A 19,149-nucleotide genomic window follows, 5' to 3' on the forward strand; every position below is an offset into this window, starting at 1 on the left:
TTTCTCCTTGTTTTCCTATTGATAGTATTGTATGCATATATTTTATATATCCATAACATCCATCTTGTATTGTGACCTTGATACTGCCCTACAAATCTCATTTCTAATATTTTACTGCCTTAGTCCCAACCCTTATTTCCCCCCATCTTCCCATGTAGGTGCAGCTCATGACATGAAGCTCACCACATAGAGTGATAAATGCAGTTAGAGAAATAACTACACTGAAAACTATCATAACAATATGAATGAATGAGGGAAAAAGAAAGCCTGTCTCGAGTACAGGTGTGGGTGGGGTGGGGAGTAGATAGATCTGGGAAATTGGTGGTGGGAATCCTGCACTGGTGAAGGGGGGTGTTCTTTACATGACTGTAATCATACAACTACAATTATATTTGTAATCATGGCATTTAAATAAAGATAATTTATAAATGGGGCCGGGCATTTAAATAAAGATAATTTATAAATGGGGCGGGTGGTGCCTTGCCTGCGCTAGCCTTGGACGGACCGCGGTTCGATCCCCCGGTGTCCCATATGGTCCCCCAAGCCAGGAGCGACTTCTGAGCGCGTAGCCAGGAGTAACCCCTGAGCATCACTGGGTGTGGCCCAAAAACAAACAAAAAAAAAAGATAATTTATAAATAAAAAATATAAAGCCGTTTCATGTGGCTGGAGAGATAGCATGGAGGTAGAGTGTTTGCCTTGCATGCAGAAGGATGGTGGTTTGAATCCTGGCATCCCATATGGTCCCCCGTGCCTGCCAGGAGCGATTTCTGAGCATAGAGCCAAGATTAACCCCTGAGCGCTGCCGGGTGTGACCCAAAAACCAAAATATATGTATATATATTTTCATTTTATTTCTTTTGCTGCATGACTAGAATAATTTTCCTTTATTAAGGATTATAAGATTTCTGTAAATAGTAATTATGTTTGCTCCTAATTTTTTTCTTTATAGTTGCGGTCTTGTAGTAAGAGTGAGTTGATATCTAAGAGCTCAGAGATCCTCATGATGTTTCAGCAAGTTCATCGAAAACCCATGGCATCATTTGTTACCACTCCTGTTCCACCAGACTTTACAAGGTATGATATATTTTCAGTTTCATTTCTCTTTGGCATTTGCATACAAATGCATCTATTTCAGAGGATTATATTCTCATCTTTTAAAAATTTAAAAATTTTAGGGGCCGAGCAATAGCACAGCGGTAGGGCATTTGCCTTGCACACAGTTGATCTAGGACGGACCTTGGTTTGATCCCCTTGGTTTGATTCCCGGCGTCACATATGGCAACGTCACATGGTTCCTTGAGCCAGGAGCAATTTCTGAGCACATAGCCAGGAGTCACCTTGGAGCGTCACCGGGTATAGCCCAAATACAAAACCAATTTATTTTATTTTATTTTATTTTGGTTTTTTTTTTTGGGGGGGGGTTTACACCTGGCAATGCTCAGGGATTACTCCTAGCTCTGCATTCAGATCACTCCTTGTGGGTCAGGCAATCATATGAGGTTCCAGGAATCAAACCTGATTGGCCATGTGCAAAGCAAGCACTCTCCCCACTGAATTATCTCTTGCAACCTAGTTTATCTATTTGCTAGAGGGAATTCAGAGGCTTCTTGAGTATTACTCGGAATTCTGGCACTAACTTCTGCTATACTCTTTGTCAGTCGGACAGGCCAGTAGGTCACTGCTAGGCCTTAAGGGAATGGTGCTGCTTGGACCTTGGGATATTGGGAGGTCGGGAGGTATAGGACAAGTGGAGGAGCTTCCAGGGCTATGCTTAGTGATGCTCAGAAAGCCATGTGGTATTGCAGATCTCTTCCCCCATAAACTTACACTTTTCTGTTTTTTTGTTTGTTTGTCTTTTGCATCACACCTGGCAGTGTTAGGGTTTACTCCTGGCTTTGTGCTCAGAAATGACTTCTGCCTGGCTCGGGGGGATCATATGGGATACTGGGGATTGAACCCAGGTTGGCTATATGCAAGGTAAATGCCCTACCTACTGTGCTGTTGCTCCGGCCTCAACTTACATAGGGACTTTGTCTGCCCCAATTTGCAATCTCCAGAGATCTGGACCCTTTGGGGCCATGCCTATGTGTAATAACTCAGCTGCCAGTGTCTTTCAGATAGCACTCAGTAAATGTTATGTCTAATAGTGCCACAGGTGATTCATATTATCTAAGGATGTTTAGATCAAATGGGCTATGCCTTTGTTTATCTTCTATGGTTGTAGTTCAGTTTTCTTTGGTAAAGAATGAATATGGGGGCCCGGAGAGATAGCACAGTGGTGTTTGCCTTGCAAGCAGCCGATACAGGACCAAAGGTGGTTGGTTCGAATCCCAGTGTCCCATATGGTCCCTCGTGCCTGCCAGGAGCTATTTCTGAGCAGACAGCCAGGATTAACCCCTGAGCACCACCGGGTGTGACCCCCCCAAAAAAAGAAGAAGAAAAAAACAAAACAAACAAACAAAAAGAATGAATATGGAATGCGGATCTAGTTGCTGGTTCATTCTGCTTACTGATTTGATGGTATAGTAATCCCACAGAAATGAGTAGGTTTATTTATAAGTAATCTTAAAATTTTTTTTTTTTTTTTAAATATTTTTTTTTTTTTTTTTTGGTTTTTGGGCCACACCCGGTGACGCTCAGGGGTTACTCCTGGCTATGCGCTCAGAAGTCGCTCCTGGCTTGGGGGACCATATGGGACGCCGGGGGATCGAACCGCGGTCCGTCTCCTAGGCTAGCGCAGGTAAGGCAGGCACCTTACCTCGAGCGCCACCGCCCGGCCCCAATCTTAAAATATTTAAGATTTGTCTACATCAGGGGTCCTCAAACTTTTTACACAGGGGGCCAGTTCACTGTCCCTCATACCATTGAAGAGCCGGAATATAGTAAAAAAGATTTATGAACAAATTCCTATGCATCCTGAATATATCTTATTTTAAGTGAAGAAAAAATGGGAACAAATACAATATGTGGCCCGCAGGCCGTAGTTTGAGGACCTGGTACATGCTTCATTTGTTTTGAAGAAGAAAGAGGAAGTATATAGATTTTATGTTGTATCTTCTGTTGTTTAAAGTTTTTGTTGTTGTTTGTTTACCTCTGGACCTCACTTAGCAGTGCTCCAGGATCACTTCTGGTTAACTCTTTGTAGGCCTGTGGGACCATTATGAGGTGCCCAAATGAAGTTTAATCAATGAGGGATTAAAAGGAAAGATTCTTTTTTGGGGAAGGGGTCTATACTTGGCTGCGCTCAGGAGTTGCTCCTGGCAGGCTTGGGGGACCATATGGGGTGCCGGATTTGAGCCGGGTTCGTCCTGTGTTGGCTGTGTGCAAGGCACACACAATGCCTTAATGTTGTGCTATCTAGTCCTGCAAGCAAGATTCTTAGGGCTTGTGCTCTCTAAGGAATTAGTGGCTTTCTTTTCATATTTTATTTATTTAATTAGTTAGTTATTCTTTGGTTCTGGGGCCACAAGTAGTGGTACTCAGGGATTACTCCTGGCTCTATGCTCAGGAATCACTCCTGATGGGCTCCGGACCAAATGGGGTGCCAAGGATTGAACCTGGATTGGCAGCTTGCAATGCAGCTGTACTGTTGCCCTCTTTTCATGTTTAAATCTTTCTCTTTCGGGTTTTGGAGGAAGGGTGGCTTGAGGTTCACTTCTGGCAATGCCCAGGGTTACTCCTGGTTCTGATCTCAGGAATTACTTCTAGTGGTGTTTGCTAGACCATATGGGATATTAGAATTGAACCCAAGTTGACTGCGTGCAAGGCAAGCACCCTACCACTGTACTATTTTTTCAGCCTCTCTTTTGTTTTTTGTTTTTAGTTTAAGTACTCTTTTATCTTTTTTTTTTTTTTTTTTTTTTACCATAAGGAACCCATGATTTTTTCAGGGCCTTCTTAACTTTCTCTTAGCCACATCATTGGCCCATAATACAATTTTACTTTTATGATTATCATGTACTAGAAACATCTCTGTACTTATTTTTATACTTAGTCTTTTATTGAATGTTCAATTCAATCATAAAATTGATGTCAACTCTTTTTTTTTTTTTTTTTTGATTTTTGGGTCACACCCGGCAGTGCTCAGGGGTTACTCCTGGCTGTCTGCTCAGAAATAGCTCCTGGCAGGCACGGGGGACCATATGGGACACCGGAATTCAAACCAACCACCTTTGGTTCTGGATCGGCTGCTTGCAAGGCAAACACCGCTGTGCTATCTCTCCGGGCCTGATGTCAACTCTTGATAGTCATGTTTTTTTTGTTTGTTTGTTTGTTTGTTTTCCCTTTGTTTTTTTTTTTTTTTTTTTTTTTTTTTTTGGTTTTTGGGCCACACCCGTTTGACACTCAGGGGTTACTCCTGGCTATGTGCTCAGAAATCGCCCCTGGCTTGGGGGGACCATATGGGACGCCGGGGGATCGAACCTCGGTCCTTCCTTGGCTAGCGCTTGCAAGGCAGACACCTTACCTCCAGCGCCACCTACCCGGCCCCTCCCTTTGTTTTGTTTTTGGGCCACACTCAGTGGTGCTCAGAGGGTTACTCCTGGCTCTATGCTTAGAAATTGCTCCTGGCAGGCATGGGGGGCCATATGCGATGCTGGGGTTTGAAACAACCATTGGTCCTGGGTCGGCCTCTTGCAAGGCAAACGCCCTACCGCTGTGCTATTTCCCTGGCCCCAGTCATGAAGTTTTAATAATAAGGATTTTAAAATACTTAGGAATTTTCAGGTTTTATTGGTGGGGCACATCCTATGATGCTCAGGTATTATTCCTGCTGGGCACCGGGGACCATATGGGATGCAGGGGATTAAATCTGGGTCAGCTGTGTGCAGGCAAGTGCCCTACCCTTAGCATCATGACTCTGGCTGATAGTTTAATAAAGATTTTAAGATATTACTAAAACTTTGCTTTGTAATTTAACAGAATTTCATTTTCATAATCCTAAATAAAATTTTCTGCCTTTTATTTCTTTTTTAGTGAATTAGTACCATCTTATGATTCAGCTACTTTTGTTTTAGAGAATTTCAGGTAAGAGTTTTGACTGTTTTTTTTTTTTTTTTGAAATGGGGTTAGGGTATTGGAAGCGGGGAAATAAGGGAAAAGTAGGTACTGGCACTCAGGAATGGATCGTAGCCTCCTGGAAGTGGCCCACAAAAAAAAAAAAAGGCTGGAAGGAAGGAGGAGACCGACAACTTTTATTTTTTAATGAAAAAAAGAAAAGGGCAATATGAACACAGGGAACTAAAGTCTTATATTGGGGAAAGAAACTGAATAGAAAAATCAATATATGGTCATATAGGAGAATTTATCCTACTCTTTTTTCTTGTGGAATATTTTCGTAGCTATAATATATGTATTACCAAAGGATTTCCTTATGCATTTTAAAATTTAGTACATTATTCTTTTGTTTTTCTATGTTGAAAATAAAGATAATTATACTACAGGGGTAGAGGAAAGATAGAGTGGAAGTCTTGAAGTTGTAATGAAATATATCTACATTTGTGCAAGTGTTATCTTTAACATTTTAAGAATGAGATAAGGAAAAAAATAACATTATCTTGGGGTTTTGCTGTTGCTATTTTATAGTAGTTTTGATCTTGGGATTTGATTGACTTTTATTTTAGCACTCTGCGCCAGAGAGCAGATCCTGTTTATAGCCCACCTCTTCAAGTTTCAGGACTTTGTTGGAGGTTAAAAGTTTACCCAGTAAGTTTTTTTATTTTAATAGACTTTGAAATCAGGTTCTAGCTTTTCAGCATTACATTGTACTTTAGGTCCCCCCCCCCCTTTTTTTTTTAGTGGAATAGCTATTAGTATAATGACAAGTTTGAGGGAAAAGGGATAGGCTACTTCCAGTGTTGGTGCTTAGGGGCTACAGGCTTTGTGCTCAGGAGAAGCCTCAGGGAGTTTAAGTTATTACCCATATGACATTTCCCTTACATTACTGAGAAATCTTTTTTTTTTTTTTTTTTGGTTTTGGTTTTTGGGCCACACCCATTTGACACTCAGGGGTTACTCCTGGCTATGCGCTCAGAAATCACCCCTGGCTTGGGAGGACCATATGGGACGCGGAGGTGGGGGGGGGATCGAACCGTGGTCCGTCCTACGCTAGCGCTTGCAAGGCAGACACCTTACCTCCAGCGCCACCTTCCCGGCCCCACATTACTGAGAAATCTTAATCCTTATTTGTTGAAAGATATTTATTTTGAAGATAAGTTTGAAAATTTAAAAATGATTTAAAAAGTAAACTTTGATTCAAAAACACATACATGTTTTATTGCATACTTAAATACTGTGTGTGTGTGAGAGTATGTGTGTGCTCAGGGTTGATTTCTGGATTTGTGCTCAGAGATCAGTCTTGGCAGGCTAGTGGGGAGCAATATAGGGTGCCACAGATCACACCTGTGTTGGCTGAGTTCAAGGCAATTTGCCCTACCCTCTGTACTCTTGCTTTGGCCCCAGTACTTTTCTTCCTTTTTTTTTTTTTTTTTTGGGTTTTGGGCCACACCTGGTGACACTTGGGCTACCCCTGGCTATGTGCTCAGAAATCTCTCCTGGGGCCAGGCGGTGGCGCTAGAGGTAAGGTGTCTGCCTTGCCAGTGCTAGCCTAGAACGGACCGCGGTTCGATCCCCCGGTGTCCCATATGGTCCCCCAAGCCAGGTGCGACTTCTGAGCACATAGCCAGGAGTAACCCCTGAGCGTCACCGGGTGTGGCCCAAAAACCAAAAAACAAAAGAAGAAAAAAAGAAAAAAGAAATCTCTCCTGACTTGGGGGACCATAAGGGATGCCAGGGGATCGAATGGTGGTCTGTCCTAGGTTAGCCATGTGCAAAACAAATGCCTTGCCTTACCGCTTGCGCCACTGCTTCGCCCCCTCCCAGTGCTTTTCTTTTTTTCACACACGGTGACGCTCAGGGGTTACTCCTGGCTATGCGCTCAGAAGTCGCTCCTGGCTTGGGGGACCATATGGGACACCGGGGGATCGAACCTCGGTCCATCCAAGGCTAGCGCAGGAAGGCAGGCACCTTACCTCTAGCGCCACCTTACCTCTAGCGCCACATATATATATATATATATATATATATTTTTTTTTTTTTTTTTTTTTGGTGGCGGTTTTGGACTATACCCAGCAGTGTTCAGGGGTTACTCCTGGCTCTGCGCTCAGAAATCACTTCTGGCAGGCTTGGCAGGACCATATGGGATGCTGGGGATTGAACCTGGATCAGCCATATGCAAGGCAAATACCCTGCCCGATGCGCCATTGCTCTGGCCCCTAATCACTAAAATACTGAGCAGAATGAAATACTCAAGTTGATTTCTATGGGTCATTGTTTTGTCCTAGCTCTTCACTCAGGGATTAGATTTGGTGGGCTTCAGAAACATGGGATTCTGGGTATTGAACCAAAGTGTAAGATTTTATATGCTATAGTATCTTTTTGACTCATTATATGTTAAAATTCTTTTTCTAGTTGCTAATATTTTCTGTAGATTTTATACCTCAATAGTCTCATTCACAAAAACGTCAAATGGTTGTTTTTTTTGTTTGTTTTGTTTTTTTTTGTTTTTCGGGCCACACCCGTTTGATGCTCAGGGGTTACTCCTGGCTAAGCGCTCAGAAATTGCCCCGGCTTGGGGGACCATATGGGACGCCGGGGGGTTGAACCAAGGTCCTGATCCTTGGCTAGCGCTTGCAAGGCAGACACCTTACCTCTAGCGCCACCTCGCCGGCCCCATGTCAAATGGTTTTAAACTAAAATGAATTGGCCTTTTTATTATCTATCTTAATGTTTTTGTGCATAGAAAAAATTTCCAATCCAAACATCAGATATTAACATGTTTTATTCATTATGGCTTAATTTTTTACATTTAAATTTATCTGGAGTTTGTATAACTTGATTTTTTTTTTAAAGGATGGAAATGGAGTTGTTCGTGGTTACTATTTATCTGTATTTCTGGAACTCTCAGCTGGCTTGCCTGAAACTTCTAAGTAAGATACTCAAAAAATAGACTTCAGTGTGTATTTAAATTATATTTCTTTTAGTAATTATGTCTAAAGAGAACCATGGAGAAGCAGGAATTAAACCCAGGGAGAGCCATATATATTACCATTTGAGCCATATATTTTGCCTTCATTCCTGTTAAATGTTTTTCTTAATAGAGTCCTCCCCAGCCATGGTCTGGGAATTTAAGATTCAGGAGGCCATTAGGGTTAAGGAGTGCTGTATGGTGCAGGGATTAATCTCAGGCCTAGCAAGCATATGGCTCCCTGTTAAACATTTTGGCAGGGGATGGTGGGGACATATCTGGTAGTGCCAGAGGCCTGTATCTGTTTCTGTGCTCTGGGATTGTTTCCAGCAGGGCTCACTCAGGTCACTATGAGCAATTGGAAATTGAACCTAGGCATTACACATGCAAAGCATGCATTCACCCTTTGGACTCTGATTTCTGTTAAGAAAAATGAGGATTTTCTTTTTGGTTTGGTTTTTGGACCATACCAGATGATACTGAAGAGTTACTCCTCGCTCTGTGCTCAGGAATCACTCCTGGAGATTTTTAGAGCACCCTGTGGGATGCCATGGATTGTACCTGCTCAACTACCTGCAGGTTAAATGCCCTACCCTCTGAACTATCAGTCTGGCCTCTGAAATTAGAATTTTTAAGCAGAAATAAAGTTTTCAGAGCCAGTCATATGGTGGTATGACTTATCTGATATCTTTGTAAATGACTCTGTAAGATTTATTACTGTAGATAACAACTTTTTTCCTCAGGTAATTTCTTATTAAGCTTTATTTTTCAATAAATGTCTCATTGATGCTATATTAACTATATAGTTTTGGCGCCTCTCTTGTTCTCTGCTCAGGGATAACTTAATCCTGGTGCTGCATGGGAGCAACCATATGTGATGGCAGGGATCAAAACAGGGTTGGCTGTGTGTAAGGCAAACACCTTAACTCCATACTATATCTTCAGCTCTTAATGGTATATTTTTTAACTCCAGATATGAATATCGTGTAGAGATGGTCCACCAGTCCTGCAATGATCCTACCAAAAATATCATTCGAGAATTTGCATCTGACTTTGAAGTTGGAGAATGCTGGGGTTATAATAGGTTTTTTCGTTTGGACTTACTTGCAAATGAAGGATACTTGAATCGACAGAATGACACAGTGATTTTAAGGTACAGGATCATTTTATATGGTGCTTATCCTGTGGGAATTTCATGAGAAATTTATTAACAAATGAATATTGAAACTCTTATTAATAACTTTTAAATCATTACATTTCAAGAATCCTGTGCAGTGGGTATTACATGTAATAAAATGTTGGACATCTAATCAGTAATTTCAAAAATATCAAACTTTTTAACTCAGTAAAAAATATTCATTCTTTATAGAACATTTTTAAATTTTTAGTTTTTGGCCACTTCTGGTGGGCTTAGAGAACCATCTGGGGAGCCTCATATTGAATTCGGGTCGCTCACAAGGTAAGTGCCCTACCTGCTGTGCTACCAGTTGGTGCCCCTCCATTTTTTTTGTTTTTGTTTTTGTTTTTTTCTTTTTGGGGCCACAACCATTTGATGTTCAAGGGTTACTCCTGGCTATGTGCTCAGAAATCATTCCTTGCTTCGGGGGATCATATGGGACGCTGGGGGATCAAACTGCCATCCGTCCTACGCTAGCGCTTATAAGGAAGACACCTTACCTCTAGCGCCACCTCTCCGGCCCCTTCCCCTCCATTTTTTATCGAACATTTAGCAACTTCAACTTTGGTAAATAGAGATCAGTGACTTAATTTTTCCTCTGATGTTGTTATGTGTATTATTAATTTAGTATAAATTTATAAATGAATTCTATTTCTCTAGACAGGGGTCTCAAACTCAATTTACCTGGGGGCCACAGGAGGCAAAGTCGGGGTGAGGCAGGGCCGCATAAAGGATTTCGCTTACCGAATATTCACAGCAAAAAATCGCATTAAACATTCGCATACCCCGAATGGAACTGCTCGGGGTATGTGAATGTTTAATGCAATTTTTTTTCTTACTAGTGCGATTTTTATTGCGATTATTTGGTAAGCGAATAATTGCGAATACTGCGATATTTGAAGGCCAGCCGCGAGTTTGAGGCCCCTGCTCTAGGAGGTTATTAAAAGTAGAATTAAAATTAAATGAAAAATTCAACATTAAATGAAAATTGATTGAAAACAAGCAGCGATACTGGTTATTGTGTGTGTAAGAAAAGTTGGAGCGTTAACACAGTCTATATAGAGCTGGAGGGGTATTACAGCAAGTAGGGCATTTGCCTCACACACTGCCAACCTGGGTTCAATCCCTGGCATCTCATATGGTCCCCCCAGCCTGCCAGGAATGATTTCTCAGTGCAGAGCCAGGAGTAACCCCTGAATGACACAAATGTGGCCCAAAGACCTTTTAAAAAAGAGCTTATAGAGCCCGGAGAGATAGCACAGTGGTGTTTGCCTTGCAAGCAGCCGATATAGGACCAAAGGTGGTGGTTCGAATCCCGGTGTCCCATATGGTCCCCCATGCCTGCCAGGAGCTATTTCTGAGCAAACAGCCAAGAGTAATCCCTGAGCACTGCCAGGTGTGGCCCAAAAACCAAAAGAAAAAAAAAAGAGCTTATAACTTACATCCATTTAATAAATGCTTTAAAAATAAATAAATAAATAAATATGCTTTAATACAGACCCTTGCTTTTCTTAAACCAGAAATATGACATAGTATGAATTTGAAAAGCTTTGGCTTACAAATATTTTTATTCCTTTCTGGAAAAATACAGGCTACTCAGAACATACAACTTTTGGGGGAACTAGGGAACTATTCAGGGCAGTTCAACTATTAAGTGATAGTTTTTTTAACTGAAAAGGAAGGAAAAATTGGAATATGAATTGGAAGAGGAAAATAAAGGTTACTTTGCTTATTTTACTTACCTAGACAAGAAAGTGGAAACATTATCTTCATCTTTCAATGTATGGTTTTTCACAACTCATAATCACATTGTATTTGCTCTGGATTGTTAAATATACTTTAGTTGGTTAATTTGGAAGCTTGGCCACAATATAGAATACCTTTTATTTAGAAAAGTACCATATGTTATTGGGATAGCTCAAAGGACTGGAGCAGGGGCCGGCGAGGTGGCGCTAGAGGTAAGGTGTCTGCCTTGCAAGCGCTAGCCAAGGAAAGGACCACGGTTCGATCCCCCGGCGTCCCATATGGTCCCCCCAAGCCAGGGGCAATTTCTGAGCGCGTAGCCAGGAGTAACCCCTGAGCATCTAACGGGTGTGGCCCGAAAAAAACAAAACAAAACAAAACAAAGGACTGGAGCATGTGCTTTGCATGTGTGAGTCCGGAGTTTAATTCTAGGCACATATGATAGTACACCATTTGGTACAGTTCATGAAGTCTCCAGCTGCTTACAGGTGTGCACATATGGCTTCACACCCCACAGGACCATGTGCTAGATCAGTGATCGGCAACCTTTTTTTACAACTGAGCCAAATCTCGCCAAAACCGTGATTGAAATTTATTTTGAGAGCCACATAGGGCAGGCTCTGACAGAGGCTAGGAGCAGAGTCCTGACTCCTGGAGCAGCCACCCGGCACACAGAAGAGCCAAATTAAAAGTGTAAAGAGCCGCATGTGGCTCGCGAGCTGCAGGTTGCTGACCACTGTGCTAGAGTATAGAATTGTCCAATTTGTTCTGTATAGTATTGGTAGAAATATTCCTGTGTCCCCTGAGCATTGTTTTAAAAATCCTGCATCCTCCAAAATAGAAAAGGAAGGATAGTTGTTTACCAATTTTTTGGTTTTGTTTTGGGGCCACACCCAGTGATTTCAGAACTTACTCCATGTTCTTTGCTCAGGAACCACTCCTGGCAGGGCGTGGAGACCATATATAGTGTGGGAATTAAACTTGGGCTAACTGTGTGCAAGGCAAGTACCTAACTCGAGGTGCTATTTCTCCAGATAGTATTTTGTTGCTTAGATTTTTTTTGTGTTTTGGGCCATACCCGGTGATGCTCAGGGGTTACTCCTGGCTATGCACTCAGAAATTGCTCCTGGCTTTGGAAACCATATGGGATATGGGGGGATTGAACCATGGTCCATCCTAGGCTAGTGCTGGCAAGGCAGACTCCTTACCGCTCCGTGCCACCACTCCAGCCCTGCTTAGATTATTTTCTTATGGCAACCATTCTTTTAGGTTTCAGGTACGTTCACCGACCTTTTTTCAAAAATGCCGGGACCAGCACTGGTATATCAGTCAATTAGAAGCAGCACAGACTAGTTATATTCAACAAATAAACAACCTAAAAGAGGTAAGCTAATTACTTATATTTGGACTATTATGTTTTCTGTTACCATTTTGGCCTTTTATATTTTGGATGTTTTTTGGTTTTTAGTTTTCTAGAAAAATTCAGTGATTTTTATTATGCTCCATCCCTGCTACTTTTGATCCTCTGACTCTACTCTCCAGTTCAGTTGCCCCAGAGCACATAAGGCTATGTAAATTTAACTTTTTAAAAATTACAGTTTAGTTCCTTTTTTGCAGTACCCCCTTTTAGGTGCTTATGTTGAATAGTGCAGATGTAGAACATTTCCATCATTGCATAAAGTTGAATCTGAGAATACTGCTCGTTAGAAGTTAAAAACTCTTATGGGGCTGGAGAGATAGCATGGAGGTAAGGTATTTGCTTTGCATGCAGAAGGACAGTAGTTCGAATCCCGGCATCCTTTATAGTCCCCCGAGCCTGCTGGGAGTGATTTCTGAGCATAGAGCCAGGAGTAACCCCTGAGTGCTGCCGGGTGTGACCCCAAAATCCAAATAAATAGAAAATCTTTTATTTCTTTTGGTAATTTGATATTTCTTCATGCCTGGGAATTTAAGAAAATTCTAAACTTTAGAACAATAGAAATACCTTGAAATATTGTTTCATTCAGCATTGGGGAGTATCAATTAATGAATCTTTTATTTCACAACAGTAAGCTAAATGTGTACTGAATTATGTGTGTGTATATGTATGTATTACATAATTGTGAGTGTGTGTTTTGAGCTACTCCCAGCAATGCTCAAGGGTTACTCCTGTCTGCCCTCAGGGATTACTCCTGGCTACTCTGAGGATCATTTGGGATGCCAGGGATTGAACCCAGGTCCACCAAGTGCAAGCAAGCACTTTACCTACTCAACTACTCTAGCCCTGCGTACTGAATGATATTCTTACCATCGGTGGAAAGTGGAATAGAGTTGGAAGTTTGAAGTGTTGAGGGCATTTTTCACTTAAAGAGGAAAATATGTGTAGATATTTACTATCAGATTTTCATGTTGTATATGATACCTTTTTTTCCCCTTTGGTTTTTGGGCCACACCTAGTGTTCAGTGGTTTCTTTTGGCCCTGTGCTCAGAGATCAATACTGGTGGGCTTAGAGGACCATATGGGATGCTGGGGATCGAACCCAGGTAGGCCATATATGCAAGGCAAATGCGCTAACTGCTGTGCTTTGGGCACTAGCAGCCTAAACGATACTATTCTTTTGATTTTTTTGAGCCACACCTGACTCTGCCCAGGTCTTCCTCCTGGTTCTGCACTCAAGGATCACTCCCGGTGGACTCTGGATCATGTGGGGTATCAGGAATAGAATTTGAGTCAGCTGCATGCACTGCGCTATGTCTCTGGCCCCAAATAATGATATCTTTAGCTTAGGTTGGATATACGAAGATTGAGCAGTTTTTCTTTGTCAGACTTCTTTTATAAGCAAAAGGCAGAGGGAGTGAGATTGATAGTTAAATGATTGTAGCAATATCTTGGTAAGTTTCTTATGTGTAAAGCATTTTTTTTCTGTCTTGGTTAAGCATGTTATAACTCTTGTTTATTTGTGCTGTTCTCATTTTAAAAGAGACTTACTATAGAGTTGTCTCGAACACAGAAATCAAGAGATTTATCACCACCAGACAATCATCTCAGCCCTCAAAATGATGAGATGCCTGAGACTCGAACAAAGAAATCTGGGTCGTGCACAGACATGCTTCTGCAGGATGGTTCCACTACAGCTTCTGTAAGAGAAGCCAAAGAGGATGAAGAAGATGAGGAGAAAATTCATAATGAAGATTATCATGTAATAACTGGGCTATTTTTAATTCATTCTGTATTTGATAAGAGAAATGATAGGAGTTTGGATCCCAACACACCCCACTTAGATTAAATATAGGACAACCAATGTGCTGAAAATATTACTTATTCTCATTATTAGTGTATGACTTTCTGAAAATATTTTTTTTTCAGTTAGTCAAATTTGGACTTGAGCAGGAGACAATGTTAAACAGCTTAACAATAACACACAACCCTTGGACCAAATAAATATTTTTTAATAATACCTTTATTTAAGCACCTTGGTTACAGACATGATTGTAATTGGGTTTCAGTCAAATAAAGAACACCACCCCCTTCAACTATACAACATTCCCATCACCAATACTACCACTCTCCCTCCCCCCCCCCCAGTCTGTATTTGAGACAGACATATTCTACTTCTCTCATTGACATTGTCACCGTAGTTGTCAGTGTAGTTATTTTCTAACTGTACTCACTATTTGTGGTAAGCTTCATATCATGAGCCAGTATTTCCAACCCTTATCGCTATTGTCTCTGGCTGGGCATTATTACAATAATGTCTTTTATTTTCTTAAAACCCATAGATGCATGAGACTATTCTATGTCTATCTCTCTCCCTCTGATTTATTTCACTCAGCATAATAGATTCCGTGTACATTCATGTTCAGGAACATTTCATGACTTCATCTCTCCTGATGGCTGCTTAATATTCCATTGTGTATATGTACCACGGTTTCTTTAGCCATCCATCTGTTGAAGGGCATCTTGGTTGTTCCCAGAGTCTGACTATTGTAAATAGCGCTACAGTGAATATAGATGTGAGGAAGGAATTTTTATATTGTATTTTTTGTGTTCTTAGCTATATCCTTAGGAGTGCTATGGCTGGATCATACAGGAGCTCAATTTCCAGTTTTTTTGACTTTCTGTAAACGTTAATTTATTAGGGTTGGTTGGATCAAAGATAAGCATAGGAGGTTTTTATGGTAATTGTTTTAATTAATTTACTTATTATTGGGCTTTTGGGCCATACTTAGGTGCAAGGGCTCTTCTTGATTGATTTTTTTGTTTGTTTGTTTGTTTGTTTTCCGGTCCACACCCGTTTGATATTTAGTAGTTACTCCTGGCTAAGCGCTCAGAAATTGCCCCTAGCTTGGGGGGACCATATGGGACGCCAGGGGATCGAACCACGCAGTCCTTCCTTGGCTAGCGCTTGCAAGGCAAACACCTTGCCTCTAGCGCCACCTCGACGGCCCCTCTTCTTGATTCTTTGTGTGTGGAGTGTCACTTTTAGTGGCTTGGGAATCAGACTGGGGCGAGGCCCTCGTAGTTATCTTGTAGTTCTCTTTCATGATGGGTATACATTTGTAGGTATCTTCTACTGTAATGGAGATACTGGGGGAAGAGAGAGAGAATGAAGATAATAAGGTAATGAGTATATAGAAAATAAGGAAATAATAATGGGCATTAGAATGGAGCATTCACATGATATAACTTTCAGTTGTTGATTAGAAGGAAGGGAAGAGTTTGTCATTAGGTCAACTGAAATTTAAGATTTAAACTTATTAGCCTGTTATGATTTTCTGTGTAGATAAATGAAAGAGTTTTATAGTGAACTTCTTGGTTATAAAAGTTAGGAGAGATACTCTAAGAAATGATAGTGAAACCTTACATGGAACATATAAAGAATTTCCAGTCACTTTGAGTGACTACTCAAAATTTTTAGCGATAATTTAGTGATATGAGACTATGAATAAAATGGTGTGATTTTGTTTTGTTTTGTTATTTGTGGAGCATACCTGGCAGTTCTTAGGACTTAGTCCTGGCTCTTTTCAAGGATTATTCCTGGTGGTGCTTATATGGGACCATATTGGCTGCAAGTGATCAGACTCAGATTTGCCCATGCAAGGCAAATGCTACTTACTACCTTAGTAGTAGGTAGGTACTGTACTATTAGATAATACTGTACTATACTATCACTCTGGCCCAGTATTATTTTTTTTCTTCACAGATCTCAGTAGTCTAGACCAGTGGTTGGCAACCTTTTTTTTTTTCAACGGAGCCAAATCTCGCCAAAACCACGATTGAAATTTATTTTGAGAGCCACACAGGGTGCGCACTGACAGAGGCTAGGAGCAGAGTCCTGACTCTTGGAGCGGTTGCCCTGCACACAGAAGAACCAAATTAAAAGTGTAAAGAGCTGCAGATTGCTGACCACTGTGCTAGACAAAGGAACAGAATTTTATTTTATTTATTTATTTTTTTTTCTTTTTGAGCTGCACCCGGTGATGCTCAGGGGTTTCTGATTATGCACTCAGAAATCGCTCTTGGGATATGTGGGATGCCGGGGGATCGAACCGTGGTCCGTCCTAGGTTAGCAAAAGCAGTACCGCTTGTGCCACCGCTCCGGCCCCAAGGAACTGAATTTTAATGATTGGTTTTATTTTGTTTTGGGGAAGGGGTGTCCATACAATCAGTGCTCAGGTCTTACTGTAGGCTCTGCACTCGGGAGAGGCAGAGTGGCAAGGCTGAGGGGGACAATATGTGATGCTGGGGATTAAATCTGAGTCATTCATGTGCAAGACTAGCACCCTAGCCCCAATTGGCATTTTGGATCATAGATATGGGTGATGCTCAAGAGAATAGAAACATTAATGAAACTGATTATGTTTGTGTTTACTGATCTAGCATGAACTCTCAGATGGAGATCTGGATCTAGATCTGGTTGGTGAAGATGAAGTAAATCACCTTGATGGCAGCAGCTCTTCTGCCAGCTCCACAGCAACAAGTAACACAGAAGAAAATGACATTGATGAGGAAACTATGTGAGTGCCTGGACATTAGCTTTACAACTACAAAATATCATTTGTTTGTTTTTGGGTCATACTCAGTGGCTCTCAGTGGTTACTCCTGGCTCTGTGCTCAAAAATCACTTAAAAAAAAGAAAAAATGACTCTTGGCAGGCTTGGGGGCCATTTGAGATGCTGGGGATCGAACCCAGGTCAGACACATGTAAGGCAAACAGACAACCCACTGTGCTATCTCTCTGGTCCACTATAAGTGCTAATAGACGTATATTAACTGACATATCTAAAGCCTACAAATCTGAATATTCAGCAGTTTTTCTTTTACTGGCTGAGGTAAGGGGTTGGGGGTTACAGGTAGACCACACATTGAGATGATCAGGGACCATTTATGGCTGTGTTTATAGTCAGCTTCTCCCCTAAGTCAAAAGGATGGAGCCAGTGCTGTGAAGCAGGACTGAAGACAAAGGTGTGCTTGGTGTGTTTATTGCTCCCATTCTTTTGATTTGATTTTTTTTTTTCGGCCGCAGCTAATGATGCTCAGGAATTACTCCTGGCCTTGCTCTCAGGACTGATGATGCTCAGGGAACTGTGTGAGAGGCTTGGGATTGAACCCAGGTTGGCCACTTACAAGGCGTGCACCCTACCTGCTTTATTATTGATCTAGCCTCTTAATTTCTCCCAATTTTAAAAACTAAAGCAGTGTTAGTAATAGAGTTGGAGGGGCTTTAATGGATCACCTCCTAGATGTTGTCTTCTTCCTTCTCATTCTTGGGACTTCTGCTTTCCGGAGAAATTGGAGGTGATCTTTTTTTTGTTTTTGTTTTTGGGCCACACCTGGCAGTGCTCAGGGGTTACTCCTGGCTGTCTGCTCAGAAATAGCTCCTGGCAGGCACGGGGGACCATATGGGACACCGGGATTTGAACCAAACACCTTTGGTCCTGTATCGGCTGCTTGCAAGGCAAACACCGCTGTGCTATCTCTTCGGGCCCTGGAGGTGATCTTAATCCCTGGTAATAACAACATGTCGCATCTATGCAACAGTGGGGAACCTTTGTTTCTTGAGTACAGGAGTTAATATTGGTAGAAGAATGGAATCCCCACTGGCTAAAAAGATGGTAACCTCAACAAGCAATGGAGCAGAATGAGAAATGGCTGACAATTTTTCTTTTGTGAGAGTGTCCGTTGTGAGCTGGGGTGGTGATAGCACTGTGAAATTGACTACATTCTGTTATTGGGGCCAGCGAAATAGTGCAGCAGGTAAGGCACTTGCCTTGTGTGTTGTTGACCTGGCTTTAGTCCCCAGCTCCTCATATGGTCACCTGAGTGCAGAGCCAAGAGTAAGCCTTGAACATTGCCAGGAACATTCCCAACCTCCCTTCTCCCCCAAAATAAAAAATTTCTGTATTGCTGTATTGGCAGAAGACTAGAAGTCTTGATTCATCTTTTTTATTTTTTAATTTAAAAATAGCTCCTGGGGCCGGAGACATAACACATTGGTGGTGCATATGGTCCCCCAGTCTGCTATGGGTGATTGCTGAGTGTAAAGTAACTCCTGAGCACCACTGGGTGTGGCCTCAAAACCAATCAATTAGTAAAGTTTAAAAATAGCTCCTGGCAAACAGCAATTTACTTTTGTTACAAAATTTCTTGAGGTGTGACAAATAATAATTGTAGTTACCACAGAGGAATGATGAATTTTGTATGGTCTTAGGTCTGGAGAAAATGATGTGGAATATAACAACATGGAATTGGAAGAGGGAGAACTTATGGAAGATGCTGCTGCTGCAGGACCTCCAGGTACAGAAAGACTGACACACCAGGGTGTGTCAATGTGTTTGCTCTTATCTGATTGTATCATTTTTTTTTATTATTTCTGAATCATGCCCACTGTTCTCAGGTCTTATGCCTGGTTCTGCACTCAGGGATCACTCCTGGCAGAGGCTGGAGAACCATATAGAATGCCAGGGATTGAACATAGGTCAGTTGCCTGTAAGGCTGGCACCCTACTAGCTGTACTATTTCTGTGACCCCCCTGTCACTTTTTTGTTTCTGTTTTTGTTTTTGGACCACACCCGGCAGTGCTCAGAAGTTACTCCTGGCAAGCTTGGGACTATATGGGATGCCAGGGTTAGAACCTAGGTCAGCCACATGAAAGGCAAACTGCTTGCCCACTGTGCTGTGAGCTCAGGCCCATAGGAAACTCTTTATTTTTGCTTTTTTGGGC

The 19,149-nt window shown here is 41.7% G+C and overlaps 1 protein-coding gene across 1 annotated transcript in view; it reads left to right on the forward strand.

Annotated features, from left to right (window-relative positions):
- The window catches only part of TRIM37 (tripartite motif containing 37), a 79,735-nt gene that overhangs the window by 33,179 nt on the left and 27,407 nt on the right, over positions 1-19,149 (forward strand). Inside the window, exons 9-17 of the mRNA XM_049772772.1 lie at positions 952-1,076; positions 4,977-5,027; positions 5,624-5,705; positions 7,911-7,987; positions 8,999-9,178; positions 12,215-12,329; positions 13,906-14,124; positions 16,806-16,942; positions 18,637-18,722. Of these exons, the coding sequence (XP_049628729.1) occupies positions 952-1,076; positions 4,977-5,027; positions 5,624-5,705; positions 7,911-7,987; positions 8,999-9,178; positions 12,215-12,329; positions 13,906-14,124; positions 16,806-16,942; positions 18,637-18,722 (1,072 nt within the window). The remainder of the gene's footprint in view (positions 1-951; positions 1,077-4,976; positions 5,028-5,623; positions 5,706-7,910; positions 7,988-8,998; positions 9,179-12,214; positions 12,330-13,905; positions 14,125-16,805; positions 16,943-18,636; positions 18,723-19,149) is intronic.

The sequence above is a fragment of the Suncus etruscus genome, chromosome 1, assembly GCF_024139225.1.
Source record: "Suncus etruscus isolate mSunEtr1 chromosome 1, mSunEtr1.pri.cur, whole genome shotgun sequence".
In the NCBI taxonomy this organism is placed as follows: domain Eukaryota; kingdom Metazoa; phylum Chordata; class Mammalia; order Eulipotyphla; family Soricidae; genus Suncus; species Suncus etruscus.